General features: G+C 36.0%; 2 protein-coding genes across 3 annotated transcripts; both read right to left on the bottom strand.

Moving 5' to 3' along the window:
• Positions 1–1134: 1134 nt before the first annotated feature.
• LOC145958739 (uncharacterized) lies at positions 1135–10268 on the bottom strand. The gene is made up of 2 exons (XM_083076261.1): positions 7357–10268; positions 1135–1640 (listed from the first exon to the last, which is right to left on the bottom strand). Exons 1-2 carry the CDS (start codon positions 8654–8656, stop codon positions 1582–1584), a joined length of 1359 nt encoding a protein of 452 aa, XP_082932387.1. The 5' UTR covers positions 8657–10268; the 3' UTR covers positions 1135–1581.
• Positions 10269–14388: 4120 nt separating this feature from the next.
• Positions 14389–17561, bottom strand: LOC145958733 (uncharacterized). 2 transcript variants are annotated; one of them, XM_083076256.1, is made up of 6 exons: positions 16630–17561; positions 16471–16540; positions 16293–16403; positions 15614–15678; positions 15149–15200; positions 14389–14725 (listed from the first exon to the last, which is right to left on the bottom strand). In XM_083076256.1, exons 1-6 carry the CDS (start codon positions 16713–16715, stop codon positions 14678–14680), a joined length of 432 nt encoding a protein of 143 aa, XP_082932382.1. In that variant the 5' UTR covers positions 16716–17561; the 3' UTR covers positions 14389–14677. The 2 variants fall into 2 exon arrangements, 1 of the variants encoding a protein (XP_082932382.1); XR_014434368.1 differs by lacking the exon at positions 15614–15678 and having other exon boundaries at positions 16293–16540; positions 16630–16709.
• Between the last annotated feature and the right edge of the window lie 1899 nt (positions 17562–19460).

The following is a 19460-nucleotide window of genomic DNA, read 5'->3' as shown; positions in this document are numbered from 1 at the left end:
TTCTTTATTATTATAATCTATTATATGTTGCGATAGAATAATGGGTGTCACACACAAAATGCAATCTATAAAATGCAATGGATGTTGCAACTCTAAATGTAAAATGCAATGGGTCTCACAACCCATAGTGTTAAACGCAATAGGTGTTGCAAAACATAGCGTTAAATGGAATGGCTATGACAATACAAAGTGTAAATTGCAATAAGTCTCATAACCCATAGTGTAAAATGCAATAAGTGTCGCAACCTAGAGCATAAAATGCAATGGGTGTCGTAACCCAAAGCGTAAAATGGAATAAGTGTCACAATGACGAGAGGTTGTCGAAGCCTCTATCAAACACAAAATAAAATGAGTTTAAACTTGTAGCACAGTAGTGCCCTAAAGTCGTCTCTCGAGGATCAAAGGAAATTCTTTTTATTATATTAGCAATATTAACAAAATTTTGAAAAAGGGGGGGTTTGGAGTTTGATATAATTTTTAGAACAAGAAGTTGAATAATAAACTTAGATGATAAAAACTTCAACTTGTGGATTTTCGTTCTTTGGATTTATCCTTGGTTCAAAATCTCAATCTCAAATAATAATTAATTTCTTGCATTTAAGTTCAATTAGTTAAGCACCAACAAAACTTAAATAGATTCTTTCCAAAGTTCAAGCGAACATCATTTGAGTCCATTAGGTTAGGATCAAGCGTCCAAATTTAATCCCTATTTGGTCTCTAAGTCCAAGAATCCAACAAGCCATCCATTGGAGAATTTAATTAATCAAATCTTGCTTGTCCCAAAGTTAATCAATCAAGCGTCAATTAATTTAGGAGATTCTTCAAATGTTTAAGCAAACATGATTTGAGTTAACAAGGTTAGAATTATTCATTCACATTTAATCCCTAGTTAAACTCTAAGTCCTTGAATCGGCAAACAATTAATGAGTCAATCAATTAAGTCCATGAATGTTCCTTTGTCTTTCTCAAAATTAATGTAAACAAGTGTCACATAATTCTTGGTCTTGCATTCCTTCTTAAGTCCAATGTAAGTAAGCATCACATAGGTCTTAGTTCAAGGAGTTAATGAGAACATCTTATGTAATGAATTTAAGTGATCAATTCAAATTCAATTATATAAGCATAAACAAGATAGAAAGATAAAGGTAAATTCAATTATTAAGAGTTGAGGATACACAAAATTTTCTTCAAACCTCAAAATCCATTAGAACTTATTACCACAAGCTGAATTAGAAACTTAGCTATCCATAAAATTAAAAGACATTATAACATTAAATAACAAGAAAGACTAAGAAGAAATTGAGAAGAAGAAGAAGAAAGGGAGGTAGAAGAACACCCAAGAGTAACTTATTTGAAGGTGTTTTGGGACATCTTGCAATGGAGAAGTGAAGGCCTATTTATAGCCTTCATACAACACAAAAAAATTGTAAAATAATGGGGAAAAGAGTAGACAAAACGAAATGGGAGAGTTGGTGGGATGAGTTGGATTCCATTTCCGCACCGATTTTTGACCACCGAATTGGACCTTCTAGATGGACGAATTTGCCAACGGCTCCTTCTGTAAATATTTAGGTCTTTGTCTTAGCTTTCCAGGGCCACCGAGTTTGCTCCATTTGGATCACCACAGCCCAAGTTATGGCCTGAAAACCGAGACATGTTCATCAGCCCAAAAACAGCGAAAATTTTGAATAATAATTCCCAACTATCCAATTAGGCCTAACAACACACATATCTATCTAAATCCTATAATTAGCCATGACTGGAATGTAAAATAGCTAAATTAAAGGAAAAGATACATATCAAATTATGATTTATCAAATACCCCCACACTTAGCTTTTTGCACTCCTGGGCAAAATCATGAAAGCAAAGCAAAGAACAATATCAAAGAAAATGACGAAACAGGAAGAAACAGAGAAAACAATACACACAAGAAAACAAATAGATTTGCACAATCCTAAATGAATCCTGGGAAAAAAAAAAAAAAGAGTAGACAACGTTCAACACAAAAAGAGTCAGAGAAACTAGACACTTATGGAAATTATCCAAGCATTTCAAGGCATGGCAAGATAATTAATCAGCTCAAGAGGTGAATCAAAAGTAACAGAACCTCACAAGATGCACTGTATCACTGTATCTCTCAAGTGTCTAGGCAACTGTATACTCTCAAAGCACTCATGAAAAAAACAAGCAACAGATAGACTTGGCAAGCCTCTAAAATCAATGCCCAATAAACATGCACAAAAGGATCATAAGGTCTTTTCAGGGTTGTAATGTGGTCAAGGACAAGGTGGGATAAAATTTAGGATAAGTAGCTATAAACCAGAGGAACTATAGGAGCAATGGGGAATAAGTATGAAATAAGCATAAGAGCAAACCCAAAAATTGCTAATACACCTCCAACACCAATTATTTTCCTTTTCCTCAAAACAACTAATTTTTTTTTTTGTTTTTTTTTTTTTTTTTTTTGTTTTTTTTTTTTGTTTTTTTTTTTTTTTTGTTTTTTTTTTTTTGTTTTTTTTTTTTTTGTTTTTTTTTTTTGTTTTTTTTTTTGTTTTTTTTGTTTTTTTTTGTTTTTTTTGTTTTGTTTTGTTTTGTTTTTTTTTTTTTTTATCACACATCATGAAACACTAAGACATATACAACAGGAAGAATTAACTAGCCAAAATTTAATAACCAATGATACATCCCTTACTTATTCAAGAATTTATTCCCAAAACTATTCCAAAGCTCCAAAATTCCCTAAGGTTAAGGTGATCTTGGTTTTTCACTTAAGGCTTGTAATGAGCTTCAAATAAAGAAGGGTAAATAGGCTTAGCAGGGGTTATCAAAGGAGTTAATTCAAGGTAGGCTTATTTGGCTAGAGGCTTATAGGAACAAAAATGCCTTAATCATATCCAAACATGCATGTGAATCAAGAAGTATCAAATAGAGTCAAGACAAGGCAACTGTGCAAGCAATCAAGAGGCATATCACACAAGAAAGAATAGAGAATGGCTTAATTCCTCACACAGGGTATATCTGTCACCTTCAATTCAACCTCTCAAACCTCATAATCAACTTTACAAGCAGAGAAAGACAGGGATTTCAATCCATGTAACATCAAGTAACTCATATCTTAGAGTGAAGCAAGTGCCTAAAAACTATCAAAACCCAGAAATCAAAGAGAAACATGCAAAATTTTACATAACAACCAAACATAAAACCCAAAATAACAAAAACATCTAACGAATAATCCCCCCCACACTTAAATCTCACATTGTCCTCAATGTTATGCAATGTAAATTACGACAAGTGAAATAAAAGGAGAGGATAAAGAAACTCCCTCATTTATGGAGGTTGGAATGGATCATGCAAGCTGAGTTCCTCAACAGTTTGCTTTTGGTATCCTTCACTTGTATGAAAAATTTTTAGTCTGTGGCCATTGACCTTAAATTTATTTTGTGATAATTCACTCTTGATCTCTACTGCTCCATGAGGGAACACATCAGTAACTACAAAAGGTCCTATCCATCTGGAACGAAGCTTTCCGGGCATGAGCTTGAGGCGAGAATTGTAAAGAAGAACTTTTTGTCCAACAGAGAATTCCTTTCTTGATATCATTTTGTCATGGATAATTTTGGTCTTCTCTTTGTACATTTTTGAGTTCTCATAAGCCTCTAAGCGAATCTCTTCAAGTTCTTGTAATTGCAACTTTCTTTCCATGCCAGCTTTGTCATAAGCTAAGTTGCATTGTTTTACTGCCCAATATGACTTATGCTCAATTTCCACTGGAAGGTGACATGCTTTACCAAAGACCAATCGAAAAGGTGACATCCCAATTGGTGTTTTGTATGCAGTTCTATAAGCCCACAGAGCATCTTCAAGTCTCTTGCTCCAATCCTTTCTGTTTGGTTGGACTGTTTTCTCCAAAATTTGTTTTATCTCTCGATTTGACACCTCAGCTTGTCCATTTGATTGAGGATGATACGGTGTAGCAGTTTTATGTACAACACCATATTTTCTCAAGAGGCTTTCCAAATTGCGGTTGCAAAAATGCGTCCCTTGATCACTGATGATGGCTCTTGGAATGCCAAATCTGCAGAAAATGTTAGACCTAACAAAATCCACAACAACTTTTGAATCATCAGTTCGAGTGGCTTTAGCTTCCACCCACTTGGATACATAATCAACAGCAAGTAAAATGTAAACAAAACCAAAGGATGTGGGAAATGGACCCATGAAGTCTATACCCCAAACATCAAAAATTTCACAAAATAACATAGGTTGTTGGGGCATCTCATTCCTTCGAGTTATATTACCAGTCCTTTGACATTGTTCACAAGTTTTACAAAATTGATATGCATCATGGAAAATAGTAGGCCAATAAAATCCTGATTCCAAAATTTTCCTAGCTGTTCGTTGGGGACCAAAATGACCACCACATGCATGATTATGACAAAAGCTAAGAATAGAGTGAATTTCATGATCAGGTATGCATCTCCTAATTATTTGGTCACTACCATATTTCCAAAGATAAGGATCATCCCATACAAAATATTTTGCATCACTCTTTAATTTAGCAATGTAAGATTTAGATGCTTTTTTAGGCAGAACATTAGCAACAAGAAAGTTTACCAAATCGGCGAACCATGGAATGATTGTCTGAACTTTCAACAATTGCTCATCAGGAAAAGTATCATGTATGGGTATCGGATCAAGTGGTTGTTCAATTCTGCTCAAGTGATCAGCAACCAAGTTTTCAGCTCCACTTTTATCTCTTATTTCCAAATCAAATTCTTGGAGTAAAAGCATCCACCGTAGTAACCTAGGTTTTGCATCTGGTTTTTTTAGTAGGAACTTCAAAGCAGCATGATCAGAGAACACTATCACCTTGGAACCTAGCAAATAAGATCGAAATTTGTCTAATGCAAAAACAATAGCCAAAAGTTCCTTTTCTGTGGTAGTGTAATTGGCTTGTGCAGCATCCAAAGTTCTAGAAGCATAATATATGACATGAGGTGCCTTGCCCATTCTTTGGGCCAAAACTGCTCCCAGAGCATAGTTGGATGCATCACACATCAGTTCAAAAGGGAGTGTCCAGTATGGTGGTTGTATTATAGGCGTGCTTGTCAAAGCTTTCTTCAGTGTATGGAATGCCTCCTTGCACTTTTGGTCAAAATTGAATTCAACATCCTTTTGTAGCAAGCGAGACAGTGGCAATGCTATCTTGCTGAAGTCTTTGATAAAGCGCCTATAAAATCCTGCATGACCAAGAAAGGAACGCACTTCCCGCACGCATGCGGGGTAAGATAAACTAGAAATAACTTCTACTTTAGCAGGATCTACCTCAATACCTCTTTCAGAAATGACATGACCTAGAACTATGCCTTGTTTTACCATGAAATGACATTTTTCAAAATTCAAGACAAGATTAGAGTCAATGCATTTGTGTAGCACCTTGGATAAATTATCTAGACATGTTTTAAAACAAGACCCATAGACAGTGAAATCATCCATAAAAACTTCCATACAATCTTCTAGAAATTCAGAGAAAATACTTACCATACATCTCTGAAAAGTACCAGGAGCATTGCATAGGCCGAATGGCATCCTTCTGTATGCAAAAGTTCCAAAAGGACAAGTGAATGTGGTCTTATGTTGGTCTTCAGGTGCTATGTGGATTTGGAAGTATCCTGAGTATCCATCCAAGAAGCAGTAATGGGATTTCCCAGCCAATCGTTCAAGCATTTGATCAATGAATGGCAACGGAAAGTGATCTTTTCTTGTGGCTTGGTTCAATTTTCTATAGTCAATGCAAACTCTCCAACTATTTTGCACTCTCGTTGGAATTAGTTCATTGTCTTTGTTTGCTACTACAGTCACTCCAGATTTTTTTGGAACAACTTGAACAGGACTTACCCATTTGCTATCAGAGATAGGATATATGATACCTGCTTGGAGCAACTTAGATATCTCTTTCTTTACTACTTCCAAAATTTGAGGATTAAGTCTCCTTTGAGGTTGCCTTACTGGTTTAGCATCTTCTTCAAGGAGAATCCGATGCATACAGGTAGAAGGACTGATTCCAGGGAGATCTGCAAGTGTCCACCCTATTGCCTTTTTGTTGTCCTTCAAAACTTGTAACAACATTCTTTCTTGTTCAGCATCTAAGTCTTTTGCAACAATGACCGGAAGTTTACAACCTTCTTCAAGGTAAGCATACTTCAAATGATCAGGAAGCGGTTTTAGCTCTAATGCTGGTGGTTGCACAATGGAGGGCAACATTCTGTTTGTTGTTATCAATTCTGCAGCTAAAATTTCTGCATATTTTTCTTTTTTATATTCCTCAGCAAAATTGTTAGTGCTTAAAAATTCTTCTATTTCAGTACAAGCAGCACATTCTGATTTATTGTTTATGCATGAATGACAATTTATGGTATCATCAAGATCATGTATGTCAGGAAATTCAATGCATAAATGGTCATGTGCATAACAATCAACCAAGTCATCCAACAAATCAATGTGAAATACAGAGTGTTCTTCCCTAGGGTGTTTCATGGCATCTAGAATGTTGAACTTGACTATATTATCACCAAACTCTAAGGAAAGAGTTCCAGCATGCACATCTATTTTTGTTTTTGCAGTTTTAAGAAAAGGTCTACCTAAAATGATTGGTACCTTAGTTGTAGTTTCACCCTCCATCTCTAGGATATAAAAGTCAGCAGGAAAAATTAGTTCTCCTACTCTAACTAAGACATCTTCAATTAATCCTGAAGGGTAAGTACTACTTCTATTTGCAAGTTGAATCACCACACCAGTTGGAATTAAAGGACCAAGCCCCAAAGATTTAAAGATAGACATAGGCATGACATTGATAGATGCACCTAAGTCTAACATGGCATTTTCAAATATGCAATTACCTATTGTACAAGGGATAGTGAACGTACCTGGATCCTTGCATTTCTGAGGCATTGGTTGAATGATAGCAGAAACATTCTCTCCCAGACTTATTTTTTCATTCCCTTTCAGCCTTCTTTTATGGGTGCACATTTCCTTCAAGAATTTGGCATATCTAGGGATTTGTTTGATTGCATCTAGCAGAGGAATGTTTACTTCTACCTTTCTGAAAGTCTCAAGCAATTCTTTATCTTTTTCAGCTTCAGCTTTCCTAGTTTGTAAAACTCTTTGTGGAAAGGGTAGTGGAATGCTTGGCTCTTCATCCTTTGACTGGAAAGATTGCTTCTCCTTGTTTTCAGATTTCTCAGATGTAGTGGCAGGTTTCACATCATTTTTAACTTCCACAATCTTTCCAGATCTAAGCGTGATGGCACTAACATTTCCTGTAGGATTAGGAATAGTTTGAGAAGGCAACTTACTTGATCCTTGTGCTTGAAGTTGGCTTATGGAAGATGCCATTTGTCCCACTTGCTTTTCCAAGTTTTGAATGCTAGCATCAGTTCTTTGTTGGAATTGCAGGTTTTGCATTGCCATTTGTTTTACAAGGTCCTCCAAGGAAGGGTTATTTTGTTGTTGTTGTGGTTGTTGCATTGACTGCCTTGGAGCTTGTTGGAAAGGTTGCCTATTTGGAAATGGTTGTTGTTGTGATGTGTTGTTGTTGCTCCATCTGAAACCAGGATGATCATTGTATCTGGGATTGAAGTTATTTCTGGCTTGGTCATTTCTTGGTTGTGAGGAATTTGGGAAGTTATTTACAGCAGCTACTTCTTCGGGATTATCTTCTTGTAGCTGAGGGCATGCATCAGTTGGATGAGAGGGACAAGCACAAATGCCACAGAGTTTAGCAGGCGCTTGTTTCATCATGGCCAATCCTCGCACCAAAGAGGTCAATTCATCTAATCTATTCTCTAGTCTTTGATGTTCAGTACTAGATAATTGTACCTCATTTACTGACCTTGAACTAGTTCCTCTTGTTGCACCAAATTGTTGTGTGTTGGCTGCCATATTTGCAATCAAGTCTTTGGCAGCAGCAGGAGTTTTATCCATTAGAGCACCACCACTAGCAGCATCGATCATGCTTCTATCCATTGGTAAGAGACCTTCATAGAAGTATTGAATTAGAAGTTGCTCACTGATTTGATGTTGTGGACAGCTTGCACACAGCCTCTTGAATCTCTCCCAATAGTCATGCAGTGTTTCATCATTCATTTGCTTGATGCCACATATGTTCTTTCTTATGGCTGCAGTTCTAGAAGCAGGAAAGTATTTTTCTAGAAACAGCCTCTTCATTTCATCCCATGTGACTCTTTTAGGAGGGAGATAATACAACCACTCCTTGGCTGCATCAACTAGTGAAAACTGGAATGCTTTCAACTTTATGCTTTCTTCATTGCTACCAGCAGGTTTCATGGTTGAACATACAACATGAAACTCTTTCAAGTGCTTGTGGGGATCTTCACCTGAAAGTCCATGAAATTTGGGTAACAAATGAACTAAACTTGATTTTAGTTCACAGTCATCCTCGTTAGCAGAAAATTGAATGCATAAAGGTGGATTTGAAACATCGGGTGCAGCCAATTGTTTTAGTGTTCTATTATCAGCCATGTTATTGTTTTGATTACTCAAAGTGTTTCTAAAAAGTCTTCTTCTAGTTATCCTTAGTGTTCTTTCAATTTCAGGATCCAAATCAAGTAAAGGACTAGTAGAAGATCTTGTCATACACTACACAAAAATACAAAGAGAAAATGAAAATAAAATAAAATGAAAGATATCTAATATAACAAAATGACACCTTTAATCCCCGGCAACGGCGCCAATTTGACGAGAGGTTGTCGAAGCCTCTATCAAACACAAAATAAAATGAGTTTAAACTTGTAGCACAGTAGTGCCCTAAAGTCGTCTCTCGAGGATCAAAGGAAATTCTTTTTATTATATTAGCAATATTAACAAAATTTTGAAAAAGGGGGGGTTTGGAGTTTGATATAATTTTTAGAACAAGAAGTTGAATAATAAACTTAGATGATAAAAACTTCAACTTGTGGATTTTCGTTCTTTGGATTTATCCTTGGTTCAAAATCTCAATCTTAAATAATAATTAATTTCTTGCATTTAAGTTCAATTAGTTAAGCACCAACAAAACTTAAATAGATTCTTTCCAAAGTTCAAGCGAACATCATTTGAGTCCATTAGGTTAGGATCAAGCGTCCAAATTTAATCCCTATTTGGTCTCTAAGTCCAAGAATCCAACAAGCCATCCATTGGAGAATTTAATTAATCAAATCTTGCTTGTCCCAAAGTTAATCAATCAAGCGTCAATTAATTTAGGAGATTCTTCAAATGTTTAAGCAAACATGATTTGAGTTAACAAGGTTAGAATTATTCATTCACATTTAATCCCTAGTTAAACTCTAAGTCCTTGAATCGGCAAACAATTAATGAGTCAATCAATTAAGTCCATGAATGTTCCTTTGTCTTTCTCAAAATTAATGTAAACAAGTGTCACATAATTCTTGGTCTTGCATTCCTTCTTAAGTCCAATGTAAGTAAGCATCACATAGGTCTTAGTTCAAGGAGTTAATGAGAACATCTTATGTAATGAATTTAAGTGATCAATTCAAATTCAATTATATAAGCATAAACAAGATAGAAAGATAAAGGTAAATTCAATTATTAAGAGTTGAGGATACACAAAATTTTCTTCAAACCTCAAAATCCATTAGAACTTATTACCACAAGCTGAATTAGAAACTTAGCTATCCATAAAATTAAAAGACATTATAACATTAAATAACAAGAAAGACTAAGAAGAAATTGAGAAGAAGAAGAAGAAAGGGAGGTAGAAGAACACCCAAGAGTAACTTATTTGAAGGTGTTTTGGGACATCTTGCAATGGAGAAGTGAAGGCCTATTTATAGCCTTCATACAACACAAAAAAATTGTAAAATAATGGGGAAAAGAGTAGACAAAACGAAATGGGAGAGTTGGTGGGATGAGTTGGATTCCATTTCCGCACCGATTTTTGACCACCGAATTGGACCTTCTAGATGGACGAATTTGCCAACGGCTCCTTCTGTAAATATTTAGGTCTTTGTCTTAGCTTTCCAGGGCCACCGAGTTTGCTCCATTTGGATCACCACAGCCCAAGTTATGGCCTGAAAACCGAGACATGTTCATCAGCCCAAAAACAGCGAAAATTTTGAATAATAATTCCCAACTATCCAATTAGGCCTAACAACACACATATCTATCTAAATCCTATAATTAGCCATGACTGGAATGTAAAATAGCTAAATTAAAGGAAAAGATACATATCAAATTATGATTTATCACACAACCCAAAAGCATAAATTGCAATAAGGGACACAACCTAGAAAATAAATTGCAATGAGTGTTACACTCAAAGTGTAAAATTCAATAGGTGTTACAACCTAAAGAGTAAAATGTTGTCAAAGGGTGTCACAACCCAAAGAGTAAAATGTAATGAGTGTCCCAACCTAGAGTGTAAAATGCAATAGGTATTGCAACCCAACTTGTAAAATGCAATGGGTGTTGCAACCTTGAAAGTAAAATGCCAAAGGGCGTCACAATTCAAAAAGCTTAAAATGAAATGGGTGTTGTAAACTAGAATTTATGGACATATAGCCTTGAGAGGAAATAAGCATGAAGCTTGAAAACTAACAGGCGATGGATTTGTAGACTTATGTTCACGGTGTCTTAAAAAGAAATGAGTATCGAGCTCAAAATCAAATAGGCATGAAGTCCTAAGAGGAAATGAGAATTACACTCAAAGATAATAAGCGTGAATCCTTAAAATCTATAGGCACAAAGCTTCAAAAACATTAAACACAAGAGTAAACAAAGATAAAGGTGGAGATACATAAATCCAAAAGTGGTATCCTCGTGTAGTTATTGGATATGCAATTTTGTCTAGGTGGAGTACTAAAGGAAAGTACGCGTGTCCATGTGGTGGTCTTGAAACTGCCTCTAAGTGGTTGCATTATAGTAGAAAGTTTTGTTATGTTTTTCATTATCGTTGGTTAGATCCTAATCATTAATGGAGATACAATAAAACAGATTTTGATGTAACATAAGAATTTAGAGCTCCACTTAAGCCACGTAATGGAACTATTTCTTTAAGGTAGTTGCAAGATCATGGATTTTGTTCCCATTGCCTTATTGGCAATATAATGTTGTTCGTCATAAACTCAAAGTGATGCATCTTGAAAAAAGTGTTTGTGATAACATCATTGGAACATTGTTGCATTTAGAAAAGAAAACAAAGGATAATGATAAGGCTTGCTATGATCTTGTAGACATGAACATTAGAAGCCAACTCCATCCAAAGATGCATCAAAGTAAAAGTAAACAATATTTTCCTAGAGCTTGTTACCAAATGACATCAAATGAGAAAGAATCATTTTTGGAAGTTCTTGAATCAATAAAAGCTTCAGATGAATATTTGTTTAATATTTCAAGATGTGTGCAAGTGAAGCAACACAAAATATTTGGTCTCAAAAGATATGATTGTCATCTTCTAATGTAAGAGTTTCTTCATATAGCTATAAAAGATTGTTTAACTGACAAAGTGAGTTTTACTATAGTTGATCTTTGTCATTTTTTAAAGAACTATGTGGTAAGGTGCTTAATGAGTGTAATTTGGAGTACTTGGAGCATCAAATAGCAAAAATAATGTGTCAATTAGAGATATCTTTCTCGGGTGGAAACTTGTTTTAATCGATCTAGTCAAAACGATGATTCTCATTTTGTAGAAAATACAAGTCTATTAAACCCTAGAGGTAGACAATTAGGGAGAAAGAGTCAAGTTGGGTTCAACATGAAGAAAAGAAAAAGAGTTTGTTGAGAGTCTGTTGATAAGAAAACATTGCTACAAGCACATAGATATGTGCTTTTTAATAACAGTAATGTTGACACCTTTCAAAAGTAAGATCATTTCTTTCATTCATGTTTTTAGTTACTAAACTTTGGTTTATTATACCTTCACTTGTTTTTTAATTGTTCTACTTTTTTTTACATATAGAACACATTAATCTTTTTAAGAGACGAAATCGTCAACTATCTCCGTATGAAATTGACAAAATTCATAGTCAAACATTTTCATATTGGTTTTGTGAACAAGTAAGTGCTTAGAAATATCCATTAATAATATTGAATTTTAGAATCATTTGAAATTTGTGATTAAATATTATTAAAATTGTGGTAGGTTGCACATTTAGAAGAGCAAGGTAGTGTTATTGTCACGGATGACATCAAGTAGCTAGCACGTGGCCCACTAGAAATTGTGAAAGATGCTTAAACACTCAAACTAGCGGCATTGTAGTTACTATAAGGCAAGAAGTGATGGAGGAGGCCCATGGGCTAAGGGCCCAACTACTAGGGTTATGGCAAAGAGGATTAAAGAGGAATGGGCCCATGCTTAAGGAAAGCCCATCACACATTTTAGTTGGGCTTTGACTCAAGCCCAAGTAGAGTAGGAGTAGTGTAGGGTTGGGCCTTAAGGCTTGTATTTCTTGTTTAGGCCTTGTATTTCGGCCATTTAGACTAGAATTTCATTTCATGGTCATTTAGATTTAGGGTTAATTTAGGTTAACATGTACATCTTCATTTGAATGGAATTAGTATGTCATTTGAAGTGTATTTCGGCCATGCGCACACATGCACATGGTGTGACCAAAATGCAACTCAAATGGATACTAAATCACATCCAAATGAGTGCACATGGAGGAGGTGACCGGTTGGCACCAAAATTTGAATCTTTGAATTCAAATTTTGGCACCTAGAGTTAAGTAAACCATACCATGGTTTTACTTAACTCTAGGTAAACCCAACTTAAACCCTTAACCTAATTTTTCCTATAAATCTTTCTTTGGTCGAGTTTTGTAACACTTTTGGATTAATTGAATGAGTTTTCGCCATTTGAAACCTCTCCCTCCGAAAGTCTCTTAACCTACCTCTACCCTCCTTGAGCTTCTCTCTTTGTAGATTGAAACCATAAACAATGTCAAAAGGAGACATGTTGGTGGTTTTATTGCCTTTCAGGATTGCCCTCAACATAGTCCCAAGAGACCTATTTACTACCTCAGTTTGCCCATCAGTTTGGGGATGACATGTGGTAGAAAATAGAAGTTTAGTTCCTAGCCTTGCCCATAAAGTTTTCCAAAAATGGCTAAGGAACTTAACATCTCTATCTGAGACTATAGTTTTAGGTAACCCATGAAGTCTCATTATTTATTGAAAGAATAACTTAGCAACATGTTGAGATTTCCATTGAAAAACTTTTTGTTATCATTTTAAATCCATTTAATTATGTCAACGGTCTCAAACGCAACAAGTATACCGGCCGTTCAAGTAGTAAAAATATCGTATCAACAGGGATTAGAAGGTAAAATAAGCATTTATTGACTATTCGTGACTAAAGAATGATTCCAATTTGTAGTTTGTTATGTAAATGTGGATTGAGGAGCATAACTACTGGAATGTTAAACTATATAAAAATATTTGTTTGTGAATGGAAAAGGATAGAGATGGTATGATGGTTTTGTGAGGTTATGGGGTCAGATTTCACCAAACGTCAGACTAATGAATCCTTAATCTCTTGTTACATACATTGCTTACTCAACTCATAAGTTTACTCAAATCTAATCCCTTAGAGAAAGAGCCTAGGTGCATATATTGAATATCAATCCCTTGAGTACCCAATACCTACACCCGCATTACAGATTAGGGTTTAAGACTACTAATGGGTCAAGCTCTATCCCTAGATACAATCCCCACTAGGCATATGTTTCAGAACTAGTTTCAATGGTATTTCCCAATACTTAATGGAACCTTAAATCATGCAAAGAGTGATCAATCCAAAGCAAGCATTAAGCATAGAAACATACACAACAAAGAATGAAACAACATGTATATATATCATTAAAAACATAAGAATTACAATAAAGTACGTTGGTTACATCTAACCCCACAAAAATGGGTGAAACCACTCAAAATGAGGGTAAAAACACTACTACAGTAACAACATTTTACATCGGTTCTTTTGACTATTCTACATCGGTTTTGAAATCGATGTAGTTGCAAATGACGTAAAATGAGTAAGATATTTTACATCGGTTCTTGAACCGTTGTAAAAAGTGAGAAAAACTACATCGGGTCTTATCACCCGATGTAAAATGTTGAGAAATATTACACAAATTGATAACCGGTAACGTGGTTGAAGTAAATTTTTTTTATCAAAATTACTTTTAGCAGACTTTAATCTCTGTGATAGCAGTGTGATAGCAGGCTTTTTATGCTTTTTTATTATATAAAACCATGTTTCCATCATTATTAATTAATTCATCTAATATATCATTAGTTTCTTTATTTACATCGTGGAAACTATACAATTTATGCAACAATTATGACTGAATATTAAGAATTTAAATCCAAAATTAACCATAAAAAGACAAGTACATGGCATTATGATTTTGATTAAGTTACGAGCTTATGAACATTCAAGTTTTGGCACACGTCAAATAAGTCTTCAAATGGGAAAAATTACAAACTAACTAGAATAGAAAAAGAATGGAACCAAACATTAGAACCCCTGGAAAGTCACAAAGCATGCCACCAAGAAACCCACAAAGCATGCCTCTAAGATTTCTACTAGAAGACGATTGTTCTTCCCTTTGAAACCAATTAAATATCTTTTACAGCTTCTTCCCATTGACCAAGCATTGCTCATGCCATGCAACGTGACTTGTATCCTTTAGTAGAATTAGGATTAATCTGGGTAAAAAATATAAAATAAAAAAGTAGAAGTGGAGGGCTATACAATACAATTTTATAAGAAGAGGATTCAACATATATGAGACTAACAACCTAAAGAATTATGTAAGGAAAATATTTAGTTTAACGAATACAATTAAAAATTATATTTTGCTTTCTATTTCATCATATGAGACGATGTGAAAATTTCAACTATGCTCACCACGCAATTAGTATTTCACATCAAGGGTATAAAACTGTAGTATTTTATCATATTAACCAAGAATACCTAAATGAAAAATAAGGATCACATACATTCGCAAAGAGTTACAAAATACAATGAAACTTGTAATAAATGGTCAAATATAATTGCTTTCTAATTCCCACTATATAATTGCAATGAGAAAATATCTTACAAAGCATATGTTGAATAAGGAGACTTACATGATTATCATAATAGTTTGCTAGTGTTGTGAACAATTTCTCTGTCTCACACCTAATGATAGACAAAAAAATTAGTAGTTGCCTCGTGAAACACTTTGTGAATAATAGATGGAGAAGTTGAAAGCACTAAATAAAGGAACAAAATGCAGTTTTCTTTTATGCTAAACAAAGGAAGCAAGCAAAAAAAAAAGCAACCAATGCAGTTTCTAGACTAAAAGATTAGTAAATATTTAAAAAAAAAATAGAACACGATATTAAGAGATCAAGTCATTGCTACCTGTAAAGTTATTCCATGAGCACAAGTAATGTTATTTGATGATTTAAGACCAGTGAAGATAAATCATGAATAATGTCTAATAGTTCCATTTTAAGATTTGCAACAAAATCACACATTCGAGCAAACTCTCATAACTAATTAGATCTCTCAAAATACTTTCAAAACTCGCCGCTAGAGTGGAGGATTACCAAGAAACTTTCATTGGGATTAATATTGATAAAAGGTGCTTCTGCAAAAGTCCCAGCCAACGTGCCTACAAGCCAATCCGTGTGAAGGAATAGATCCAAAAGGATTTAAGTTCCGTATTAGTTAAAGATTTGATATAAAAAAATTATTAATTAAAGATAATATTATAAAGTTTGTTTTTGAACCTAATAGTTGATCCAGAATTTAGCCATGTAATTGTTAAAAAACAAAAAAAAAGTGGTGTTTCATAGCTTAGCATCAATTAATAGTGGTTGGTTTACATGAGTGATGAAAATGAATATCGCACTGTACAAGAAAAAAACAATAGATGCATATATGGAAAATGATATAGTAGCTGTCCATAAAGAAAAGTGAACCACTCCCTTAAGACTCAGTCTTCGTCTGTGACACTGACACGTCCATGAAGAAATTAAAAACAGAGGAAAAAGGCTCAACTCTTGAAGAAATTGACGAAGAAAGCATTGATGATATGTTAAAATAGTTTAAATCACTATCCAACCAATCATAAATCATGTCATGTATGACTCTTAAGATAATTATTATATAAATCGACAAAATTATCATACATACCAATTTTTGACAGCATAAAAAGTGCATTTACTCCTTACTCTGATAAAGAGAACAAAAATAGTGTTTTTTTAAGAACGAAGAAGAACTAACCAGTACAATTTTGTTGACCTTCAATTCCACTTTCTGCTTGGATCCTTGACTCTTCACCACAACTCCTTGCACCCGCACGGAGGTACCAGTGGTAACCAATCCATATTCTACCTAATAAGAACCTCAACAGAGAGAGCAACAAAAGCCACAAACAACTCATTACAAAAAGCAAGCATACCTGATCGTAACCTTCAGCCTCAGAGTTCAACACGCATTGCATGTTGGAAAAGGCAAGAACCATTATTAATCTACACACAATCAACAAAGCACTCAATTAAAATGCAAGTAGAAATCCATAAGGATGCTATTCGGAAGGGAAATAAGAGTAAAGCATTGCCTCGATGAAGGTGACGCTGCTTTGAAGGCGAAGCGTGCGAACCCAGCCCTGCACGACGAGGTCGCGGTCGAGCATGTCGACGCCATTGCCTTCTTTGATTTGGGAAACCCTAAGCTTCTTGCAGAAGTGTTGGACTATTTTGTGGGAGGTGCGGAGAGCGGCGGCGCAGAAGGAGCGGCGCGAGGAGGAGCGGGAGGGGGAGGGAGGAGGGAGTAGAGAGAGAGGTTTATGGAGAGAGAGAAAAGAAAGTCCTATTGCTGCGTAGGGTTTTGCGCGGAGGTGAACATTCTTTGAGGACATTGGTCAAACAGTTACCAGATTCAAAAAGAGGAGAGATCTAAAGCAGAGGCATGATTTAAGGAAGTAAAAAGTAACAGATTTGGAGAAAAGGAAAAACGTTGCTCTTGGTGACAGAGTCATTGACGTTAATAGCGGGGAAGAGAAGAGTGCCATTAGCCTGCATCTGGTAGAGCCTCTTAACACCAGTGGTTGTCTCCTTGGAAACCTCAACGAGACGGTCCTTCATCTTGCGGTAGCGGTAGGGGCTGGTCCTCCACCACGCTTGAAGCCCTCGCGGTGGAAGATGGCGACGAGGCGCGTGGCCTCTCGGAGGTTCTTGGAGTTGCAGACGTTGTCGATGAGGATGGTGTAGGTGACGAGGTCGGGCTTGAGGGCAAAGGCGCGGTGCATCTCGTCGATGAAGGCGTAGCCGGTGGAGAGGGAGCGGATGGCAATGTCGACGGTGACGGCGTTGGGGCGAGGCTGGAGGAGAGCATGAGATTTAGGGTTTGGTAGATGGGGGAGAGGGATTGGGAGTGGGAGGAGGCGGCTGGATTTACGTTGTTGATGAGCGCACTTAGGGTCTTATTTCTACATTGGTTATAAGTAAAACCAATGTAGAACAACTCCCAAATTTTATTTTTATGATTTACATCGGTTCTACTAGAACCGATGTAAATATGGCGATGTTAAATAATGTTTTTGTAGTAGTGAAACAAAATAGAGATGAAGGAGGAAATGAAGAACTGAAGGAAAGATCCACACATGAACATTCCCAAGCTCTGAGAATCCCTTCTACAGCTCCAAGGAGGCGCCCCTGCGTGAATGAGAAGAAAAGCCCCCGAAAATGCCTTCAAATACGAACTTGGGGAGTCAGATTAGGGTTTACGTGCCTTGCGCATAAGTCCTTGAGCCCGGCGCAGGGCCTTCCAGTGAAGTCAAGTATTCTCTGCCTCGTAACGCGCCCGACACAATTCCTTTTACGCCCAGCGCGGGTTGTCTCGCAGAGGTGTACACTCTGTTTTGCTCATGCCCGGCGCCGATAATGTGGAACTCGACGCATTTACTCTTCTCTGCTCCTTAACTTCTTAGATTTCCAATCCAAAGGATCTTCAACTTCCAAGTCTCTAACTCAATACCTGCACAAAATTGAGGTGTATTAAGGTATTGTTAGCTAAATTTGGGTTAGTTATATCTGCACACAAAATGAACCAAAAAGAGAACAATTATATTGTAATGGTTCAGAGAATGAGTGGAATTTGTTCAATAAGTCTCATCCAAAAAGAGGTATAATTGAGACTTAACAACTCCCCCAAACATAGAACCTTGCTTGTCCTCAAGCAATAGGTAATTAATCTAGCAGATAACAAGCAATGCATGTGTGTCAAGTTCTACATCCTAGTTCACTTGTATTTTCTTTTCGCAAGCATGAACCTAAGATGGATCTTCAGTCACAATTATTGCAATAAAACATGACAAGGTGCAAACAAAAGTTTCAGAAGAGATCAAAGAGCTCAGAAGAGTTAATGACTATCTGTGTATGCATCCTCACTAGGAAAGTGTTTCTCTCTATGCACACTAGTGTATCAGGGTGAGTGTTTCTCTCTAGTCTACTACTCACGCCACATAATTCAACTTTGCTCTTCGTTTCCAAATGAAACCAGTGGTAAAACAAATGCAGGCACTCATCACAAGGTCTTTATTAGGGCAAATCTGGGTTAAGCAGTAGCAATTTCATGGTTTTTCAAGGATTGAAGGTGCTATAGCTTAAGAGAGCAATTAAGATTTTACAATGATGTCCCTCTCCATACCCCATTACAACAATTTGGCACATGCCCTTTACCTGATCCAAGCCATTAGCCTTTATGTGATGCATATTTACACTTTTGCATCTTAATATTTTTGTTTTTGTTTTGCTTTTTGCTTTTTTTTTTTTTGAATTTATTTTGTAATGGCTGACCACATACTTTCTTTTTCCCAAAATTTTCCATTCTTCAACTCCCCCAAACTTGTTTGATGTCATCAATTTTCTCTCTTAACCAAAGCAAAGGTTATGGTTAATTTTTCCTGGTTTGGGACAAGTGGAAGGTATGGTGTTTAGGCTTAGGAAGGTGTGAGTCAAATGAAAAGTGGAGATGGCTTTTTGGCTTAGAAGGTTAGCAAAATAAAGGAATATGAATGTGTTAAGCCTCAATTTTACTTCTTTTTGGATGAGACTTATTGAACAATTCCACTCATCCTCTGAACCATTGCAATATAATTGTTCTCTTTTTGGTTCATTTTGCGTGCAGATATAACTAACCCAAATTCATCTAACAATACCTTATTCCACCTCATTTTTTGTGCAGGTATTGAGGAAGAGTGGAAAGTTGAAGATACTTTGGATTGGAAAACTAAAGAAGCCAAGGAGCAGAGAAGAGTTACTGCGTCGGGCGCAAGATGACCCGCGCTGGGCGTGGCCGAAACAGAGTATCTCATCTCTGCAACTTATATTGCACTGGGCGTAATAGTAATTACGCCGGGCGTGTTTTGAGACAGATAGTGCTTGACTC

Source organism: Cajanus cajan, chromosome 1 (genome assembly GCF_000230855.2).
Source record: "Cajanus cajan strain Asha chromosome 1, NIPB_CcT2T_4, whole genome shotgun sequence".
Lineage (NCBI taxonomy): Eukaryota > Viridiplantae > Streptophyta > Magnoliopsida > Fabales > Fabaceae > Cajanus > Cajanus cajan.
Note: the sequence above shows the minus strand (reverse complement) of the source record. Positions and strands in the feature narration are given on the sequence as shown.

Coding starts and splice junctions, on each gene's coding strand:
- LOC145958739 (XM_083076261.1), bottom strand. CDS start 8,656: ATGACAAGATCTTCTACTAGTCCTTTACTTGATTTGGATCCTGAAATT. Junction 1,641..7,356: donor ACTTCAAGCACAAGGATCAA/GTAAGTTGCCTT, acceptor CTCGGTTTTCAG/GCCATAACTTGGGCTGTGGT.
- LOC145958733 (XM_083076256.1), bottom strand. CDS start 16,715: ATGGCGTCGACATGCTCGACCGCGACCTCGTCGTGCAGGGCTGGGTTC. Junction 16,404..16,470: donor AGGCTGAAGGTTACGATCAG/GTATGCTTGCTT, acceptor GGTTCTTATTAG/GTAGAATATGGATTGGTTAC. Junction 15,201..15,613: donor ATCCCAATGAAAGTTTCTTG/GTAATCCTCCAC, acceptor GTCTATCATTAG/GTGTGAGACAGAGAAATTGT.